Raw genomic sequence first — 20,357 nt, forward strand, 5'->3', positions numbered from 1 at the left:
GCCCTAAGGTTTAAAAAAAAAAAAGTTCAGGGATGGGCATGGTGGTACATGTGTGTAATTCTAGGACTTGGGAGGCTGAGGCAGAGTTGTGGGCTTGAGACCAGCCTGAATTATATAGTGAGATCCTGTCTCAAAAAGACAAAAATAAATGAAATGTTCAACATTTCTGACCATTAGAGAAATGCAAATTAAAAAAACACTGAGATTCCATATTACTCCAAAAAGAACGGCCATCATTAAGAAATCAAATAATAAACAGGAAGCCAAGTTGGCTTACATAGTGAGTGAGTTCAAGGTCAGCCTGGAGTACACAGCAAGACCCTGTCTCAAAAAATCAAGTAACAACAAATGCTGGTAAGACTGTGGAGCAAAGAATCCTTTTACATTTTTGGTGGGAATGCAAACTAGTATTAAACCTAGAAATTATATTCAACCTTACTATTCCACTTCTCCTAAGAGTTAAAGGCAACATATTACATTGGTAAGGCGCTCCCACAATTAAAGAAGCAGAGCTCATAGTAACTAAATCTTGAGACTGACCTACTTATCCATCAATAGGTGAATGGATAAAGAAACATAGCATTTATGTAAAATGGCGCATTACTGTCAAAATGAAGGACAAATGAAGCATTTGTAGGAAAATAGATGCACCTTGAGACCATAATGTAAAGTAAAACAAATTACATGCATACGCTTAAATATAGCAGTTTCTCATATCAGAAACCCAAAATATAAATGAAGCAATAAAAAATAGAAAATATACAAATAGAACTTTTGCAACAAAGAGACCAAGTGATGGAGCATGTCTATTGTATTGGGGGGGGGATTTAAAACAACAGAATTAGGATATGCTAGATACAAGTCCCAATTAAAAATAAAAAGCTGTGTGTCATAGTGCATGTCTAACCCAGCACTCAGGAGGCTGAGGCAGGAGGATCATAGTGAATTGGAAACCAGCCTGGGCTACAAAGCGAGCTCAAGGCCAGCCTAAACTGCATAGTAAGACAGATTCATTCATTCATTCATTCATTCATTCATTTTCTCTCTCTCTCTCTCTCTCTCTCTCTCTCTCTCTCTCTCACACACACACACACACACACAAATGATCTTGCAAGGATATGCTAAAATCCGTAACATAACACAATTATGATAGGTTCTACTTTCCCTTCCAAAAAACTGTCATCTAATATTACACTCTAATGATATTTATGATGTAGTGAAGGGAAAGCACACAAGTATCTGCAACTTACTCTGAAACACTTTTTTAGAAGGACAGACTGATGGGTACACACGTGATTAAAGTACATAGAGTAGGGAGAACTACCTGCTCAGGCCCCCCTCCAATCCCTCTCTCATACAGGAGCTTTCTTTCCCTCAATAAATATATTCTGCTTATAATCTCCATTTGTTCCTAAAATTCGTTCTTCTGTTTTAGAGAACACAAACTCACGCAAGTCAGGTCGGGAGACCCTTTTTCCCTATGTCATTTGGAGGTTCCCTGTATCGTTTGGAAGTCACCCACCCGAGATCAGTTTTTTTCCCTGTATCATTTGGAGGCTTTGACCAAGATCATTGGACAGAGGAGCATCCACCTGCTCTGGAGAGGGCTACTCAGGGATGCCTGAGTGGAGGAATCAATTAGAAAGAAGATGGGGACACCCACAAAGATTCAAAGCTATACATCCACCCAAGAGGAAAATCCCTGTCATTTATTGGGCCTTTAGATAGAACCTCTAAAGAATGTATCTGACTGCCGGTCAACAACTACGACCCCTTTCAGCCTGAAGAAGTTAGAGCAGTCATCGTCCATGATTCCCTCACAGCAGTTTGGGTTACTTCTTCAGAGGAGGGGATGTTGCAGGCAGCCGAGTTAGATAGAAGTATTACAGGCAATCAGACAGGGCCAGGCCTTCGAAGGAGAAAGCATACATATAAGATATCTTACAACTGTGGGAGGAATGGATACTCCTGCTGTGAGCCAGACCTAAAGCAAACAAATGCTAACCTCCCTCAAGAATAGCATCCCAGATTGGTCATTGCCCTGAGAAAGCCAGAAAGAATCCTTATCTGATGGCTACCAGATAAGATCCTGTTTTACATTTATGCCCCCTTGCTACCTGATTCCCTTCCTCCATTTGGTCCCGGACTTAAATTAATTTTACCTGAGCAATGGTACTTGTAATCTCATTGGTTGACCATAGTTTTGTCCCACCCCACATCCACCTAAGTGAGTTCCCATTTTCTCCACCTTAGCCCCACATGGTTTTACACTATAAAAGTCCCTAAAAGAGACAGCTTCCTGGGGAACTACCCGCTCAGGCCCCCTTCTTGTCCCTCTCTCGGACAGGAGCTTTCTTTCCCTCAATAAATATATTCTGCTCATTAAAAAAAAAAAAAAAGTATATATAGTAAACCTCAACCAGATTAAAATTGATTCAGTTCTTCAAACAGCCTAACAAGAAAGGTATTTATTTCTGGGCATAAACATAATTGATTCCACAATTGCTATTTTATACATAAAGTCCAACATTCAATCAAAAGCAAAGGGAAGGAGGAAAACTATCGTCAAGTAATAAGTAAACAGAATAAAAGCCACACATGACCTGTAAGTTACAGCTATCTGAAAGGGACTTGAAACAGCTCAGTGAGAGAATGAATATACGTGTGAGTTCAATTCCCACTACCAAAAAGAAAACAACAAAAAAAAAACTCACTTGGAATCAGTATGCTGAAAAGTATAATGGAAAATGTGGATGATGTGCAGTGACAACAGTGACTTGGGCAGAGAAAAGTAAACTACCAAACTACTGAACACTATCAAGCACATGGGAGAAATGAGAAAAACAAGGAGGAATAAATACATTAAGTGATAACCATTATTATGTTTTTAAAAAATAGAGATCAATTATAGATCACATAAACTCAGAGAATCCCAATATGGTGTTTAAACTTAACCATGTGAATCTGTTTGGCTTAGGACCTTTCTGGGGATTACCAACCTCTGCACACTTCTAGGTGTAACTGGGTGGGTCAAGAGCTGTGACTTTGGGTGTTAGTTTCTGGCCCTTCCCCTCTAGCTGATTCCATAGTGCTGCTCTTTGGTCTGAATGCCTTTAGGGCAGGTTTGGTTGGCTTGAGTTGTGGGGATTGAACCACAGCAACCTGAGTCTGACTGCTTTGTTGAAGCAGCCACTTAAAGAACTGAGTTAAGGGGCAGGCCCCCTAGTGCTGCGCTTTGGCTGTTTATGAACTAAACTCTGCTTCACCACACCCTCTCACCATGTTTTTTTACACTGGAATCAGATTAGGGACTGAATCCCCTGAAAATGTAACCCAAATTAAGTTATGGGTGTTAGGTATTGTGTCCCAGTGACAGGAAAGTGGACTAATAACACCAAGTAAGACAGATGTAAAGGAAAGCACAGAAAACACATGACAGCAAACAAAGCAAAAAACAAAATCTGAGAACAGCTAGAAAACCAAGTACCTCTTACCAGAGCAATTTACTATTTAAAGTGTGATATCAGTTTGATATATTTCAAGCATTTGTAGTTTGCAAATAATTGAACTCAAAAGTAATAAAGCCACATAAGATTTCATTTTTAATGATTCAGAAGCCCTACAAGGATCCTATCATATACACAAACAGAAATAATTTGCTTTGGAATGCCATACAACACTGAAAATACAAACAGGTCAATGTTTGCTGGCCCTCTTGTTTTAGCAAAAGTAAAACTTTCACCAGTAAGACATATATAGAACTGCTGATTCAACCTGAGTTTTAAAAAAAAAAATTCCAACAAGTTACATTTGTAGCAGATAGTTGAAATGGGAAAGAACCACAAAATAAAATTTAAAAATCTATTGCTAGGCATGGTACATGTCTATCCCAGCACTCGAGAGGGAGGCTAAGGCAGGAGAGTGCCTGTGAGTTCAAAACAAGCCTAGGTTACGTAACAGTGAGTTCAGGGCCACTCTAAAATGGTTGTCTAGAACAGTAGGGTCAAACCTATGGCACAAATGCCACAGTAGGCACACAGATTCCTTTCGGTAAGAACTCAAGCCAAGGGCCAAGATAGCTCAGTAGAATAAGGGCTTGCCTGGCAAACACAAGGTCCTGAGTTCAATCCCCAGTACCGCAATAAATACATAAATATTTAAAAAAACAACTCAGGACAAGTTACCCAGAATGGCCACAGTCTGGGCATTGAATAATCGCACATAAAGGCAGTGTTGACAGTCTACCATAAATAAGTGGACTTGGGGTTATTGTTTGGGCACTTCATCTTTAAAGGTTCACCATGACTGATCTAGATTCTGTATTAAAAAAAAAAAAAAAAAGGTGAGATGACAGAAAACATCATTTAGAAACCCAGAATATCTGATTTCGTAATTGAATAACCCATCAAATCACTTTGTAAGCTATTATCCTTACAGACTACTGACATTAAATTACATTTTTAAAAACAGTAGTAAGACTGTATTTAATAGATACAGGCTAGGGACAGCCAGATAGCTCAGCGGACTAAAGCACCTGCTTAGGCATAGCGCAGTAGCTCGGGTGTGATCCTCAGCGTGCCCTGCTGGCGCCAACCCCGTCCCTGGGCACATTGAGACATTGATTGAAACTGGGCGTGGTGGCATGCGCCTGTAAGCTGAGCACTTGGGACGATGAAAACAGGAGGATCACTACGAGCCTGGTCTGTGTAGTGAGACCCTGTAGATCCTATCCTAAATGCAGGAAAAAAAAAAAAAAAAAAAAAGGCTAATAATAGTTCTAAAAAATTTTCAGCAGATAAGGTGAAAGAGATCATTATATACATACATAGTTGTATACCTTTGAAATAAATTCAAGTGTTTCAAGATAGAATTTCCTGGTGCCGGCCAAATAACTCAGCAGATTAAAGCACCTGCAAGCAGGTGCAGGGGCCTGGGCTTTGATACCCGGGCATGCTGTGCCGGCCTGACCCTGGTGCACGCTGAGATGACAACTGAGACTGGGCATGGTGACATGCACCTGTAAGTAATACCAGCTCTTGAGAGGCTGTAAACAGGCGGATCACTATGAGTCCAATCTAGTAGTGAGACACTGAACGCCCTGTAGACTCTTTCCAAAAAAAAAAAAAAAGGATGGAATTTCCTTAAGTATGCTGCTATGCAGTTGTTCTACCATAGAGCTGTATCTCCAAATCCAGGTAGAATTTAAGCAATTTAAACATCCTAGAAATTACTTATTATTATATTTCTATAACTAACTTAAAAAAATTTTAGGCAAAACTTTTAAGAAAAGTTAACCTAGCATTTAATAATAAGGAAAATAAAATATCTTTCTGGAATTCTCAGTGCATTTTCCCTGTATCAGGGTTACCTAAGTAAGGGGCAGAGTGTGGTGATATATGTCTGTAATCCCAGCACTCAGGAGGCTAAGGCAAGGACTGCCCCTGAGTTCAAGGCCACCCTAGGCTTTATAGTGAATTCAAGGTTGGCCTAAACTATTAAACTATGTAGCTTCAAAAAATGAAAAATTAAATGCAATGGGGGGAAAAGAAAAAAAAAAATCCAGACAATTGAGCCCATCCCTATACTACTAAATTTGGAGGGGAATGAATCAGATGCAAATAGTTACCAAGTACTTGATTCTCTACAAATACACAAAGTAATTATGTTACCAAAAAAGTCTTAGAACATCAATCTAGATATATGCTGATTATATTCAGGATTTAAAACCCTCTACCTACATCTATTTAAGACCAATAAATTAGGGCCGGGGAGATGGCTCAGTGCAATAAGCGCTTCCCTGGCAAGTGCAAGAGTCTGAGTTCAATCCCTGGTTCTGCCCCCGCTCTCCCCCCCCCCCCGCAAAAAAAGATCAGTAAATTGGCACTTAAAATCTCCAAGTGGACAATAACAAATCTAAACAACAACAACAACCAAAACAAACAAACAAACAAACAAAAAAACCAAAAGCATAAGTGAAGCATTTAGGATTTACCATGTTAAAACTATAGAGAAAAAACATGATTAAGTGATAATGATGTGTTAACCTTGGTTCACAAATATACCCACAATGTCAATGTGATAAAGAAGGGTAAACAAGAGGTAGCTGGAAATTCTCAGTACCTCCACTTAATTTTGCCATGAACTTAAATGCTCTAAAAATAATAGCCTATTTAAAAACTTAACCGTTGAGTGTGGTGGCACATGCCTATAATCCCAGCATGTGCGAGGCTGAAGCAGGAGAATTGCTGTGAATTTGAGGCAGGCCAGAGGTACATGCTGAGTTCAAGGCCAGCCTTAACTATACAGCAAGACCCTGTGTCAACAGCTACCCCAATTAACAATAAACAAAAATCTAGGAAAAACTATTCCAACGGTGACAATTACAATGTAACAAAAAAAAAAAAAAAAAATTAAAAATCGGATAAAATGGCAATAAAAGCCAGGTATGTTGGCGCATGCTTGTAATACTACACAGTGAGACCCTGACTCCAAAAATCAAACACAGCCTGGTACCAAGGTGCACATCTGGAGTCACAGCACTCAGGAGGTTCAGATAGGAGAATTACTGCAAGTTTATGGCCAGTCTGAATTCTATAGCAAGATCTCTCAATAACCAGAAATTCAAAAGAGTATAAACAAAACCAACCTCCCACAAAAAATGAAGGATAAGAATGAAATAGACAAATTTATATAACATTTCAAGATCTAAAAACAATTTTACTACAGCCTAATGATCCTCAAAGATATTTTTAAATTAACTTCTGCCACAAAGTAATCTCCTTATAAATACTGACTCAGTCCTCACCAAGCTTTAAGGAAAATAGTTTTAAGATCGGAATGTAGCTCAGTTGGTAGTTTACCCAACAAGCCTAACGCCCAGGTTTGCTCTCTAGCAGGGTGAGAAACAAAAACAACAAAAAACACTTTTACTTAATTCACAATCTAGCTTTTGAATAAAATGGAAGATAATACGGAAAGAAAGAATAAACCAAAAAATACAATAAAATAAAAAAATAAAAAAAAAAGAATAAACCAAAAACCGATAAATGATTGTCTCTGTGTAGTGAGTGGGTCAAAAGAAATATGAGGCAAAGGGTAAAGGCAGGGTGAGACTTGTGGAAAACATAGGATGTGGGTTGTAACGGGCTCCCACAGGTGAGGAAGTGTGTTACCAATGAAGGGCATTCTCCAGCCCAAGTGTAAGTTTTTATATAGTTCTCTTATATAAGGAATTTTTAAATTATAACTGAATATGAACACATTTACAACAACAACAAAACAAATTGAGGGAAAAACTTGAATAGACTTTTTTTATGAATTTAGGACAGGGTGTACAAGGTCACACTACATAGATCAGACTCGTAGTGATTCTGTTTTCAGCCTCCCAAGTGCTGGAACTACACGCGCATGCCACCATGCCCAGTCTCAATCGCCATCTCAGTGCACCCCAGGAGCAGGGCTGGCATAGCACACTGGGGATCGAACCCCGGCCGCTGCGCTCTGCCTAAGCAGGTGCTTTAGCCCGCTAAGCTAACTGGCCGGCCCTGAATAGACACTTCTCTAAAAAATATAAATAAGCAAATTGGGTGTGATGGAACACACCTGCAATCCCAGCACGCCAGGTGACTGAGGCCTTCCAGATAGCAAGTTCAGGCCCAACCTGGGCAACTTAGCTTGACCTTCACTAAAAATAAATTTTAAAAATAGTGAGGTATACAGCTCAGTGCAAAGGCCTTTAGTTCAATCCCCAGTACTGTTTAAGGGGTTAGGGCAGCTGACAAACATGAGAAAATGTTCAACATCACTTATGATGTGAGAAATACAAATCAAAACCACAATATTAAGCAGGGCATGGTGGCACACGCCTATAATTCCAGCTCTTGGGAGACTAAGGCAGAAGGATTGCTGTGAGTCTGAGGCCAGCTTGGGTAACGCACTGAACTTAAGTTGGCCTGAACTACATAATGAGACCCTGTCTCAAAACAAAACAATTCCACAAAAACAACAAACCACAATATTACCTTATACCCATTAGAAGAGACATTATTTAAAAAAGGAATTAACTGTTGGACATGAGAAAAAATACCAAACTCTTTAGACTATGATGGGAATATAAAAAGCAGACTGGGAATGTAAAATGGTGCCACTAGAAAAACATCATTGAAGTTAAAAAGCTTAGCAGAATGTGGTGGTCACATGCCTATAATCCCAGCACTCACTGAGGCAGAATGGCTGCAAATTCAAGACCAGCCTAAGCTACATGCACAGAGTTGAGGACTAATCTTAGGAGACCCTGTCTCAAAACAGGATTTCCAAGAGACACTTGCACACCTATACACGGGGCAACATTATTTACGATAGCCAACGAGTAGAAACAACATAAATGCTAAGAGATGACTAAAGAATATGTGAAACACACACACTTTATTGGGGGGCAGGGTCTCACTCTGTAATTCAGGGTGGCCTCAAATTCATGGTGATCTTCCTGCCTCAAGCTTCCAAGTGCTAAGATTACAGGAGTGCATCACTATGCCTATGAGGGCCAGCCAAATAGCTCAGTGGATTAAAACGCCTGCAAGCAGGTGCAGGGGCCTGGGGTTTGATCCCCAGGCCTGCTGTGCTGGCCTCGGCCCCAACCCCAGGGCACACTAAGAGGGCAATTGAGACTGGGCATGTGGCGCATGCCTGTAATCCCAGCTCTTGGAAGGCTGTAAATAGGCGGCTCACTATGAGTCCGACCTAGTAGTGAGACCCTGAACACCCTGTAAACCCTTCCCTAAAATAAAAAATAAATAAGAGTAAATGAAAAAAATACATATATATTACAATATGGATGAGTCCTAGAGATATTATGGCAAATGAAGTAAGACAGTTACAAAAGAAAAATGCTTGTATATATGTATGCATGTTGAATATTTAAACTAGTCAAACTCTTATAAGCAGAAGACACAATAGTGGTCTCCAGGGGCTGATGGGGTGAAAGGGAGTTATTATCCAACAAGAAGTTTCAGTTTTGCTAAAAAAAAGTTCTGCTGTACAACAATGTTCATATAATTAACACTACTTACGCCTAAAAATGGTTGAGATGACATATTCTGGGGTATTTATCACAATAAAAAAATCAAGTAAGGATTGTTATTTGTCAGAAGAAATGAAAAAGTCATCAATAAATATATACAAATATAGATATATAGCCAGGCATGGGAAGTACATGTCTGTAATCCCAGGATTTGGGAGGCTGAGGCAGAAGCACTGAGTTGAACCTCAGCCCATGCTACATAGTGAGTTCAAGGTCAGCATAAACTATTTGACAAAATCCTGACTAAAAAATTTAAAAAATTAAAAAATTTTAAAAAGAGAGAGAAATTAATAGTATATAAAGCTTGTAATAATCATTTAGATAAAAAGAATTCAGCCAGGCATACTGGTACCTTCCTATAATGCTACTGTTCGAGGGGGAAGATTGAGTTTGAGGCCTGCCTGTGCTACAGAATGAAACCTTGTTAAATCAAGAAAAAAAAGCAAAATAAGACAAAAATTTGTGGTATTTTATATAACCTAATTAGGTCAGAAAGAACTGCAAAGAAATCTGGCTAAGATATAGCTTACTTAGAGCATGTGTCTAGTGCTAAATTACACAAGACTCTAGGTTTGATAAATGCTATAAAAAAGAAATTTTATAAAGGATACTGGTAAAGATCTGAATTTAGTTCATGTTTATGGTATGGTAGTATAAATAAGTTTATTAATGTTATGAGAAACTATGGAGTTTTTATACAGAAAAATGATGCAAATATGGAAAGGCAATCACAAAGTTTGCCATTATGCCCAGCCATAGTCTTGTTTTAGAAGAGCAAAACTGTAAAGATTGTTACTGTCCCCTAACCCAGCACATTAGAAAGTATTCTTACATCAACTTTACATAGTGTATACACATACCAAATATCACACTGGGATAGGGATACAGTGTAGGTGTAAAGTGCTCGCCTGTATGTATAAGGCCCTGGATGCTTGAGCACAGGAGTTGATCAGCCTAGAGAACACGACACTCCTACCCCAAAACAAAACAAAACAAAACTCACAAAACGGACAAAAACAAAAACTCTTTTAAACTTTAATTTTACAAGTCTATATGCCAGATATGTTTGGCACCATCTGTAATGCCAGCATTCAAGAGGCCAAAGCAGGAGAAATAAGAGTTGGAGGCCAGACTCAGATACATAATGAGTTCAAGGCCAACTGGAACTACATAGCAAGAGTGTGTGTGTTGGGGAGGGGGAACCATAAACAAAATTAAATTTAATATTTGGCAAATTGGCTGCAAACTTTTTATCAAATTTATAAGTATAAAGTATAAAGGTAATTAATATACTGACTTGTTATAAGAATGCCAGTGGCAGCTTTGAGACAGCTACAGATTCTTTCCTACTTCCACTGAAAGATAGGATGGGGCTATGGAGCATAGCTCAGTGGCAGTATACACATCTATCTTGTGTATGATGACCCCCACTCCTGACAGAAAAAAAAAAAAAAAAAAAAAAAGGCTTAATACGCCTTTTCTACCCTTGAATGTAGGATAGGTTAGCTATGACTATTTTAACCAATAGAGGAAGGGAAAAGTAATACTACCAGTTCTAGACCTAGGAATAGCAGCTTCCTCCAGTTTGAAGCCATGTCCAAATACTCTGCCGTACAGCTAACACTACATTATGAACACAAAAAGGATCCAGCTGAGTACAGCCCCAACTGTTGCCACCAGTGTTGTATGAAGCCAGTATGAACTCTCTAGATGGGGCATGTATAATCCCTGCACGGGTTGCATGTAGACTGGGACAGGTGATAATGTAGCCTATAATGATCCTAACTTAATATGATGTGAGCTTTAGAGATATTTTTCATAACTCAATGGCATGGTGCCCAAGCACAGACTGTGTAGTCAATAATGAACAGAATGTAGGGTTGCACCAGTGCCATTCTAACACTGCATTAATGTAGCACTCAGGAGACTGAGTTAGGAAGATCCCCGTGGGTTCAAGGCCAGCCTGGGCTACATAGCAAGTTCAAGGCCAGTGTGAACTACCTAGCAAGATCCTATCAAGAAAGCAAAATAAAATAAATAAGGCCATATGGTTAATTTGTAGGGAAATCGTATCTGTTTTCAGTAATCACAGGTGGCCTAATTCCAGGCACATGCATATATATAGGGAATGCTCCATATAGACAAAAGAGAATTGAAAACCATGGTTGTCACTGTAACAAAAATATGTTTCCTAAAGTATCACATCTCACTGGATGTGATGGTGCACATCTATAATGCCAGCACTTTGGGAAGCTGAAGAAGGAGGATTACAACTGCAAGCCCAGCCTAGGCAACTTGTCAACTTAGTGACACCCTGTCTCAAAAGCTAAAAATGACTGGGAATGGAGCTCCATGCAAAGACTTCCCCCTCAAAAAAAAAGATTAAGTTACACCTCAAACAGACCCTTATAAAAGCTAGTATGAGAAAAGAAAAAAAAAATGGAAACAAAGCTTTTATAAACAACGGGAAGAAGGGGTGAAGGGAGGGCAGGGGATGAGAAAAGGAATTAAGATGTACAGGTATAAAATCTCTACAATGAATGTGATCATTATAGGGCCAGCCAGATAGCTCAGTGGATAGAAGCACCTAAGTGGGGACCAGGATCTGAGCCCCAGGCATTGGGGGGAGGGATGAGATGTCAACTGAGACTGGGCATGGTGATGCACACCTGTAATCCCAGGGCTTGGGAGGCTGAAAACAGGAGGATCACTATGAGTCCAATCTGTGTAGGGAGACCTGTAGATCCTACACTAAATACATGACCCTGCCCTCTCAAAAAAGAAAAATTTGGCCAGATGGTATGGCACATGCCTATAATCTCAGCCTTCAGGATGCTGAGACAGGAGGATTGCCATGAGTTCAAGACCAGCCTGAACTACATAACAAGTTCAAGACCAGTATGAAACTACACAGCTAGATATTCATTCATTCATTCTCTCTCTGTCTCTGTCTCTCTCTCTCTCTCACACACACACACACACACAAACACAGAACATGAAGAAAGGACTTACAGATTTAGCATTTTTAGTGGCTCTGACTGCTCACTGAAATGAATTAAACATGCATCTTCAAGATTAAAATCAACTTTGTGTGTGTGTGTGTGTGTGTGTGTGTGTGTAACTGGGGATTGAACTCAGGCCCTTGCACTTGCCAGGGAAGCACTTATTCTACTGAGCCATTTCCCCAGCCCCTGTGATAATTTTTGAACCATAACAGTGTTCAAAATGAAACAAATTATGGCAAGTTCAAGGTATGGCAAACTATTTTTTTTCTGCATTTTGATATGTTGGCTAAACACAGTTCTGTGAACAGTGGAAACATCAGGCTTGCTTTCTGTTTTGATACAAAAACATGAGAATAGGTTTCAAATTTTCTAGAAAAAAAATCAAATTTGAGGTATATTTGTGACTTCATTTTTAGTTAACGTAATCACATTCCCTGTGAATTTTCTAACAGGAAATGTATAAAGTTGTAGACATTCAATTTGGAAGAAAGATACAACTCTTCTTCACTAGATTTCTTTTATTTTTTTGAGACAGGATCTCGCTATGCAGTTCAGACTGGTCTTGAACTCACTCTATGTAACCCACACTGGCTTCAAACTTCCAGCAATCTTTCTGTTTCAGCCTCTCAAGTGCTGGGATCACAGGCATGTGTCTTCACGCCTGGCTTCACTAGATTTTTAAGATGTATCTTCCAAGAGAAAAAACACTCATTACTTCACAATCATTCCTTATCCATGTCATCACTACTTGGCCACATAGTATTTCTAAAGAATTATTTTCATGAAGCACAAGGCCAGCCCAAACTACGAAGAGAGACTATAACTCAAAAAAAGAAGCTACAATGTTTCACTAGTTTTATGTTCCTGAGACTAGCTTTTTTTTTTTTTTTTTTTTTTTTGTGGTCCCGGGGATTGAACTCAGGACCCTGCACTTGCCAGGCAAGAGCTTATTCTACTGAGCTATCTCCCTGGGCTCACTAGTTTTATGTTTATGCTGCTCTTCAAAGACATAGTAATAATCCCTAGCACCACATGCTGTGCCAGCCCCATCCCTGGGTGCACTGAGCTGGCATGGTGGCACACACCTGTAATCCCAGCGCTAGGGAGGCTGAAAACAGGAGGATCACTACAAGTCTGAGCTGAGTAAGACCCTATACCAAATGCGTACATACACACACAAATAAACATAAAACATTGCAATAAAAATGTGTTTCAAAGGAAAGTTTTGTTATTAATATATTACACATATGCACATATACTGGGAGTTCAGAGAGGTCACATACTGGGGACTGATCCCCAAAGCCTCTTCCCACATCTTTTTTTTCCCCTCTGTATTTTAGGAAAGGGTCTACAGGATATTCAGTTTCACTACTAGATTGGACTCATAGTGATTCTCCTGTTCACAGCCTCCCAACTGCTGGGATCATAGGCGCATGTTACCACACCTATTCTCAATTACTATCTCAGTTGGGGGTGGCACAGCAGGTGCTTTAATCCGCTGAGCTACTTCGCCAGCCCTCTCACATCCTTTTGGCATTTTGATACGGGATCTTTATAAATCATTAAGTTGCCCAGGCTGAGTGAGAATTTGTGAGCTTCCTGTCTCAGCATTCCAGAACACTGGGAATATAACTGTGTACTGCCGTGGTCAGCTTTTATATTTTACTACTTTATATAGAGTAACACAATTCTTCGTTCAATATAGGATGGGCAAGCTGAAAGGTTGGTCACCCATAATCCAGGTGAACTGAATAGTAGTTGCAAAGAACAGATGCAAGCCAACTATGCCTGAATTCATGATCTACAAAAATGTAAGGTAAGAAATGTTGCTATCCTGGGAATATAACTCAGTGGTACAATACCTATGTTATGGCTTAAGTCTAGATGTCCCCCCAACAAAGCCTCATGTAGTCATAGGTGGGGTTTTCTCAGAGGTGGCTGGATCTAGTGTGTGTGACATGGAACTGATTTATATGGTACAAGGGCACTAGAATTAAGCGAGTGAGTGCTACCCACCTATAAGTGGTCTGGATAAGATAAAAGGGGCAGAAAGATACTTGAAAGGCCATTTACTTACTTTGCTACCTTCTGCCCATAATGAACTATTTCTCCTATGTGATACCTGTCTGCCAAGCCACCTTGCCTTGGAGCTAGGAGATTAGGAACTGAAACTTCCACAAACTATGAACTAAATAAACCTTTCCTCCTTTAACTGTGGGTGTTGAATATTTTGTCTCAGCAATAAGAAAAGTAATTAACACAGCCTACCTAGTAAGTACAAGGCCCTGAGTTTGATTCCTGGTACCAAAGGAAGAAAAAAAAATTACTCATAATGGCCCAAAAGTAGAAGTATTCAACGAGAGATGAATAAACAACAAAATAGTATGTTCAGAAAATGGCATACTATTCAGCCTTAGAGGAACTTCTGACACATGCTACAATTTGGATGAACCTTGAAGACATTATGCTAATAAGCCAGTCACAAAGAAAATACAATTTTGGGATAATTTAATATAATTTTGATATAACTTAATATAAATTAATATATTATACGTAATGTTTCAAGACCCTACTTAATACCAGGTGTGGTGGCACATGCCTGTAATCCCAGCATTGGGGAGGTTGAGGCAGGAGGATTGTTTATGTTGAAGACTAGCCTGGGCTACAAAATGAGCTCAAGGCCAGCCTGAACTGCATAGCAACATTCTACTCAAAAAGACAAAAAAAAAAAAAAAAAAATCTTGCTGAGACAAAAAAGTAGGTTGGTTACTGGGGCAAATGGAAGATGAGATTGGGGAATTAATGTATAATGTAGGTGTTTCTGCTGGGAAGATAAAAAGTTCTGGATATATATTGGTGGTGATGGTTACCTAACAATATGAATGTAGTTAATTTTACAGGATTGAGGCTGAAGCAGGAGTATTGCTACAAGTTCGAGACCACCCTAGGCTAAGTCAGTTCAAGGTCAGCTTAAACTACATAGTGAGGCCCGATCTCAAAGAATAAATAACAATGAGCCTAGAGTGAAGGGTGTGCTACTCGATTTTTAAAGTTCTTAGCACAGCCAGGAACAGTGGTACAGTGCTTGGGATGCTGAGGCAGGAAGATCATTGTGAAGTCAAGGCTTGCTTGGGTTATGCAGTAAGATACTAAAAAGGCCAGTCTGAACTACAGAGTGAAACTATCTAAATAAAGTTTTTCTTAGAAATCATTTCCATGAACATAAATGTTAAAGTAATGAACATTTTTTTTACACTTGATATTATATAATTACACGTAAAATTATCAGGCTACGTGGTAATCACAGAGTTCTTTTGGAAGGGAGGGAAAGTATTGGTGATCTTCTTACTTCTAGTCTTTCTATCTCCAGCCCAGGTTTGCTGAGGAAAACAAACTGCCTGACATTAAATCAAACCCACTATATCCTAATTCCTACTAAACTATCAAACAGGCCTCCTGTGTGCTAAGCAAGCAATCTACCACTCGGCTACACCATATTCCTCAGACTTATACATGGATTTAATGTGCTTAAAACTATCAGATGCAATTCCTACATTAGTTTCAAAATCCACAGTTATACTGAAGAATGGCTATCTCTGATATTGATGAACATAATACTGAACTCCCTGCTGCCATTCCCAACACTTAAATTTTTAAATAGTACATTCACGTATTCATTCATACATCCTGGGGATGGACCCCAGTAACACTGTACCAGAGTCTCATCCCTGGTCCCCCAACTTTTTTGGGAGGGTGAGAGAGTCACTAAGTTCACCAGGCTGATCTCCAACTTGCAATCAACCTGCCTCAGTCTCCTGAGTAGTTGCAACTGACAGGCGATGGACTACTGTGCCCAGTAATAGTACAGCTTTTAAATTTCTGACAACACTGCAGCTTATATTCAGAAACAAAAGTTAAATGTGTTTTCTGATGTTTGTGACTAGAATTGCTCACATTTCAAAGTTACACTTTTCACCCGGAAACAAAAATGAAACTCTTTTGGTCACTTTCTTGTTGCTGGCATAAAATATCTAACATTCACAATTTAAGTAGGTAAGGTTTATTTTGACTCAGTTTTAGTCCATAGTTGGCAGCCTCAAACTGAGAAAAGGACTGACCAAGAAGAAAGCTGCTCTTATCATGGAGAAAAAGAAGTAGATCAAGAAAGGAGCTGGGGAGATGGCTCAGTAGAATAAGCGCTTCCCCGGCAAGTGCAAAGGCCTGAGTTCGATCCCCAGTTCCACCAAAAAAAAGAAAGGAGATGCATCTTCTAGGTCACACCCAGTGACTCACCTCTAACCAGGCCTCCACCTAAGAATACAATCAGTAGTTCAACTCATTAGCAGAGAAATCCACTGACCAACACTGAGTCTCTGTGATCCTATCACCTTTTAAATACTCTACCTTGGAACACAGAAGGTTTTTTGGGTGGACATTCTAGAGCTGAAGCATTAACACTAAGTCACCTTTTAGCTCTGAATTTTAAATTTCATTATTTCTGGGCTGCAATCTTAGCAAAAGTCCCAGGTACAATTAAAAATGTTTTAAAACTACCTTTCACTTTCAAAAAATAAAAACATTTAAAGATGGGCTCATGCCTGTAATCCCAGTGCTTGGGAGGCTGAAAAGAGGAGAATTACCATGAGTCCAATCTGTGTAGTGAGATCCTATAGACCTTGTACTAAGTACATAAAAAAAACCCCACAGGGCATACTGGTCCCAGCAAGAGGGTAGTGAGGGATAAAAATGATCAGAGAACCAGCATAAACAAATCTCCCAAAAAGAAACGTAGATCACTACATAGACCACTTAGGAAGCAAAAAATATTTTCAGAACCCAACAGTAATACAAAATATTGAGCAGAAATTTGTTTTGCAGCTATGTTTCAGTATTAATGTTTGCACTAGGAGAATACAAATATGAAAACAAAGACCTAGCACCTACATTCATAAAGCTGTCAGAAAGGATAGGGAGACAAAGCAAATAAGTATATGGACAAATATAATACAACCGTAACATGAAAGAAGTATCTAATAAAGAATATAAGAGACTTTCGTTAATAGTTAAACAACTGTGGGGCCAGGGAGATGGCTCAGCAAAATAAGGCGCAAGGGCCTGAGTTCAATCCCTGAATCCCACCCTCAAAAAAAAAAACAATTGTATGGTGGCACACTGGTACAAAGGCTAAAACAAGAGGACTGCAGTTTGAGGCCAGCCTGAATTGCATAGCAAGACTCTATCTAATAAAAATCAAAAACATCAAGTTCCAGAGAAACATAGGGTGAGCCTCAGGAAAGGCTGTAACCTAATCTCTCAGGAAGCTAGGAGGACCACAAGTTCAAGGACAGGCTGGGCAATTTATCAAGAATTCCTCTCAAAACTATAAAGGAAAAAAATTAAAAATAAATTACAAGGGACAACCCTGCTTGGATCCCCCTTCTGTCCCTCTCTAGGACATGAGCGGTCTTCGCCCTAATAAATATATTCCGCTTTTAAAAATAATTACAAAACAAAACTATGAATAGCTAGAGATTGTAACTTAGCAGCTGAACACCACTAGATCTAGATTGCCTCTGTATAGCTGTTAAAATTTTTAAAATATTATTAAAACTGTACATTCAAAAAATGAGGAGCCAGGTATGCTTATAATCCCAACACTCAGGAGGCTGAGGCAGGAGGACTACAGGAAGGATTGCTGTGAGTTTTTGAGACCAGCCTGGGCTACAAAGTGAGCTCAAGGCCAGACTAAACTGCATAGCAAGATCCTGTCTCAAAAAGAACCCCCCCTCCAAAAAAAAAGGAAAGAAAAAAGAGAAAGGGCTGAACTTGTGGCTCAGTGGAAGAACACTTGCTTAGCACTTAGTCCTGGGTTTTACCTGCATCATGACAAATACACACATACCCCTTATATTACTAATGATAAAGTAATATTTTAACTAGATAGGAATTTCTAACTACTATACAAGAAAAGCAAAGAGAAAAGAAAGTAGAAAAACATACAATTAAAAGAACAGCAAAATTCTGACAGCGGGATATTCAACTTTGCTAAAATGTTGGTTTTAATTTCCAAAAGAACTCCTAACAAGTCTAACCCAATGCTCACCCTAGACTTTGTCATATGTCCATTTTACAGTTAATAGTACTGATAGTCAACCCACTGTCAACTGGATTGTACATACAGAGTTATAACTTTCTATTTTTCATACCATATTATTCACTACTAGAATTCAAGGTTTCAAATTTTTTTTTTGGTTAAGTTTGGTCTTTTTGAGACAAGGTTTTGCTATGCAGTTCAGGCTGACCTCAAACTCATGGTGATCCTCCTGCTTCATCCTGGAATTACACATGTGCGCCACTATGCCTGGTGAAAAACCCTGTTTTAATGAAGCAGTGACTTATTCTTTCCACAAAATGCAACACATTGCAAAATCTAGTTAACTGTGTAAACTAGGAATACTTTAAATGCAACATTGTATACATTAGTCACTATTTTAAGTTCTACCAGCAAAAATCCCTAAAACTACATTTTATAAAGTTAACCAAAGTAGAAACACTCCCCATTGTCTTCTTTTGTCTACCATCAAATCTGATCCTAACTCTAAAACACTTCAGTTATTCCTTGTCTCTCTATTCCACTGTCATAGCCTTAGCTGGACTCACTGCCTCAGGTGTTTTACCTACCCAAACCATAACAACCAAAATATATAGCATTATTACCTCAAACATCTCCTGAGAATCAACTGCCTCAGAACAGCTGCTTCAAGATTATCCCACCGTAAGAATGGCACCCATCTGGAAGGCTCTGGCCACCATTTCTATCCACACATGGAGAAAACAGGACCAACTTACACCCTTCACCTGAGGGTCCCATGCTTATGCTAAATTGAGGCCTTCTGAAAAGAGCTATACTGCTCTTTTTCAAATCTGAATTTAATCATCTCATCTTACGTCTCAATTGTGAAAAATCAATACCTTCTATCAAAGTTTAAGCACACTATGTAATTCAGACTCTGGATATTAGAAACTGTGGCAATTAAGAAGAAAATATAAACAGAGTACATTGAAGGCTGCAAGCTACTTAAACAGTATTCCCACTAAACACAATATCCACCGAAAAATAAAATGTTTAAAAATACAGTCTTATACTTGAAAAACGGTAAAATTTTAAAAAACGCATTTTCAATTTCTCATAATAGCTCTGTCCCTACAGATTTTATTCACGTATGCATGGAAAAAAAAAAAAAAAAAAAACTTTTCAGAAGAGATAAGAAGACAAAACAAGTATCTTCAAGAACGTGGGAGAAGAAACTAGAGGCCCAGGAGGACAGCGAGATCCCAGGGGCAAGCATCTGAAAGACCTGCAGCGCAGACCGACCTTCAGTCGTTTGATCATTTCGTCGGTAGTGATCTTGTCGGTGATCTCCTTCACTCCGGGAGGGTAGGCGATCTTTCCGTCAGCACTCACGACGCCACAGAGAGCCGTGGCAGGCTTGGGCTGCGCGGTGAAGTCCATCCTGCGGGATAACTTTTCTTTCACAGTCCTCTACCGGCCTCTATCGGTCAGAAAACCAAAGTTCAGCGAGAAAGGGGCGACTTTGTAACCTTTTTTTTTTTTTTTTTTTTTTTAAATTAAAAAAAATCTCTAATGTGAAGAAGACGCTTTCTCGCCAGAGGTCCGGGCTTCGGCGGCGGTCCGGACACCCCACTCCTCCCCGCGGCTGGGACCCCGCTGCCGCCTGCCCGCCCGCGCCCGCCCGGGGCCCGCCAGCTCTCCAACACCAGCCGCTGCGGCCGCGGGAGGAGCCGAACGCTCCCGGAGTTTCCGAGTCCACGTTCACAATGAAATCCGCCCGCCGGAACCTAGGTCCGAAGTTGGGCGGCACTGGAAGGCCCCCGCTCGGCCCAGGGAAGCGCCGAGTCCCCACCTGGCCGGCCCCCTCCGGGGAGGGAGACGCGAGGCCTAGAGGGCTCGGCTTAGGCCGCAAAACTAGGGACCCGGCCGGACCCGCGCCGCGGCGGCTCTGGAACAAAACACCCGGCCTGGCCGCCGTGCGGGCCCGGCAGGTCCGGCCGCGAGCCCTTCCCGGGTCCCGCTGCCCGCGGGGGGCAAGCAAGCTGCCCGCAGCCCAGCCCCGCGCCAGGAAGCGGCTGACGCGGCTCCGCACTTCGCATTTTGTTCGCTCAACTTCGGCCGACCGAGCCCTGCGGTTCCTGCTGCCCGCGGCCGCCCCGCTCCGCGCCGAGGCCCGAGCGCCACCCCCGGGCGCCAGCCG

At 40.3% G+C, this 20,357-nt stretch overlaps 1 protein-coding gene across 3 annotated transcripts in view; it reads right to left on the reverse strand.

Moving 5' to 3' along the window:
- The window catches only part of Pds5a (PDS5 cohesin associated factor A), a 146,984-nt gene extending 126,645 nt beyond the window's left edge, over positions 1 to 20,339 (reverse strand). For all 3 annotated transcript variants that reach the window (XR_002818363.1, XM_023702749.1, XM_023702750.1), the window contains exons 1-2: positions 20,250 to 20,339; positions 19,460 to 19,637 (exon numbers count right to left, since the gene is read on the reverse strand). Coding sequence is in view for 2 of the 3 variants with exons in the window: in XM_023702749.1 (XP_023558517.1) it covers positions 19,460 to 19,597 (138 nt within the window). In the remaining variant the exon portion in view is untranslated. The remainder of the gene's footprint in view (positions 1 to 19,459; positions 19,638 to 20,249) is intronic.
- Between the last annotated feature and the right edge of the window lie 18 nt (positions 20,340 to 20,357).

Source organism: Octodon degus, unplaced genomic scaffold (genome assembly GCF_000260255.1).
Source record: "Octodon degus isolate 3935 unplaced genomic scaffold, OctDeg1.0 scaffold00158, whole genome shotgun sequence".
Classification (NCBI taxonomy): Eukaryota; Metazoa; Chordata; class Mammalia; order Rodentia; family Octodontidae; genus Octodon; species Octodon degus.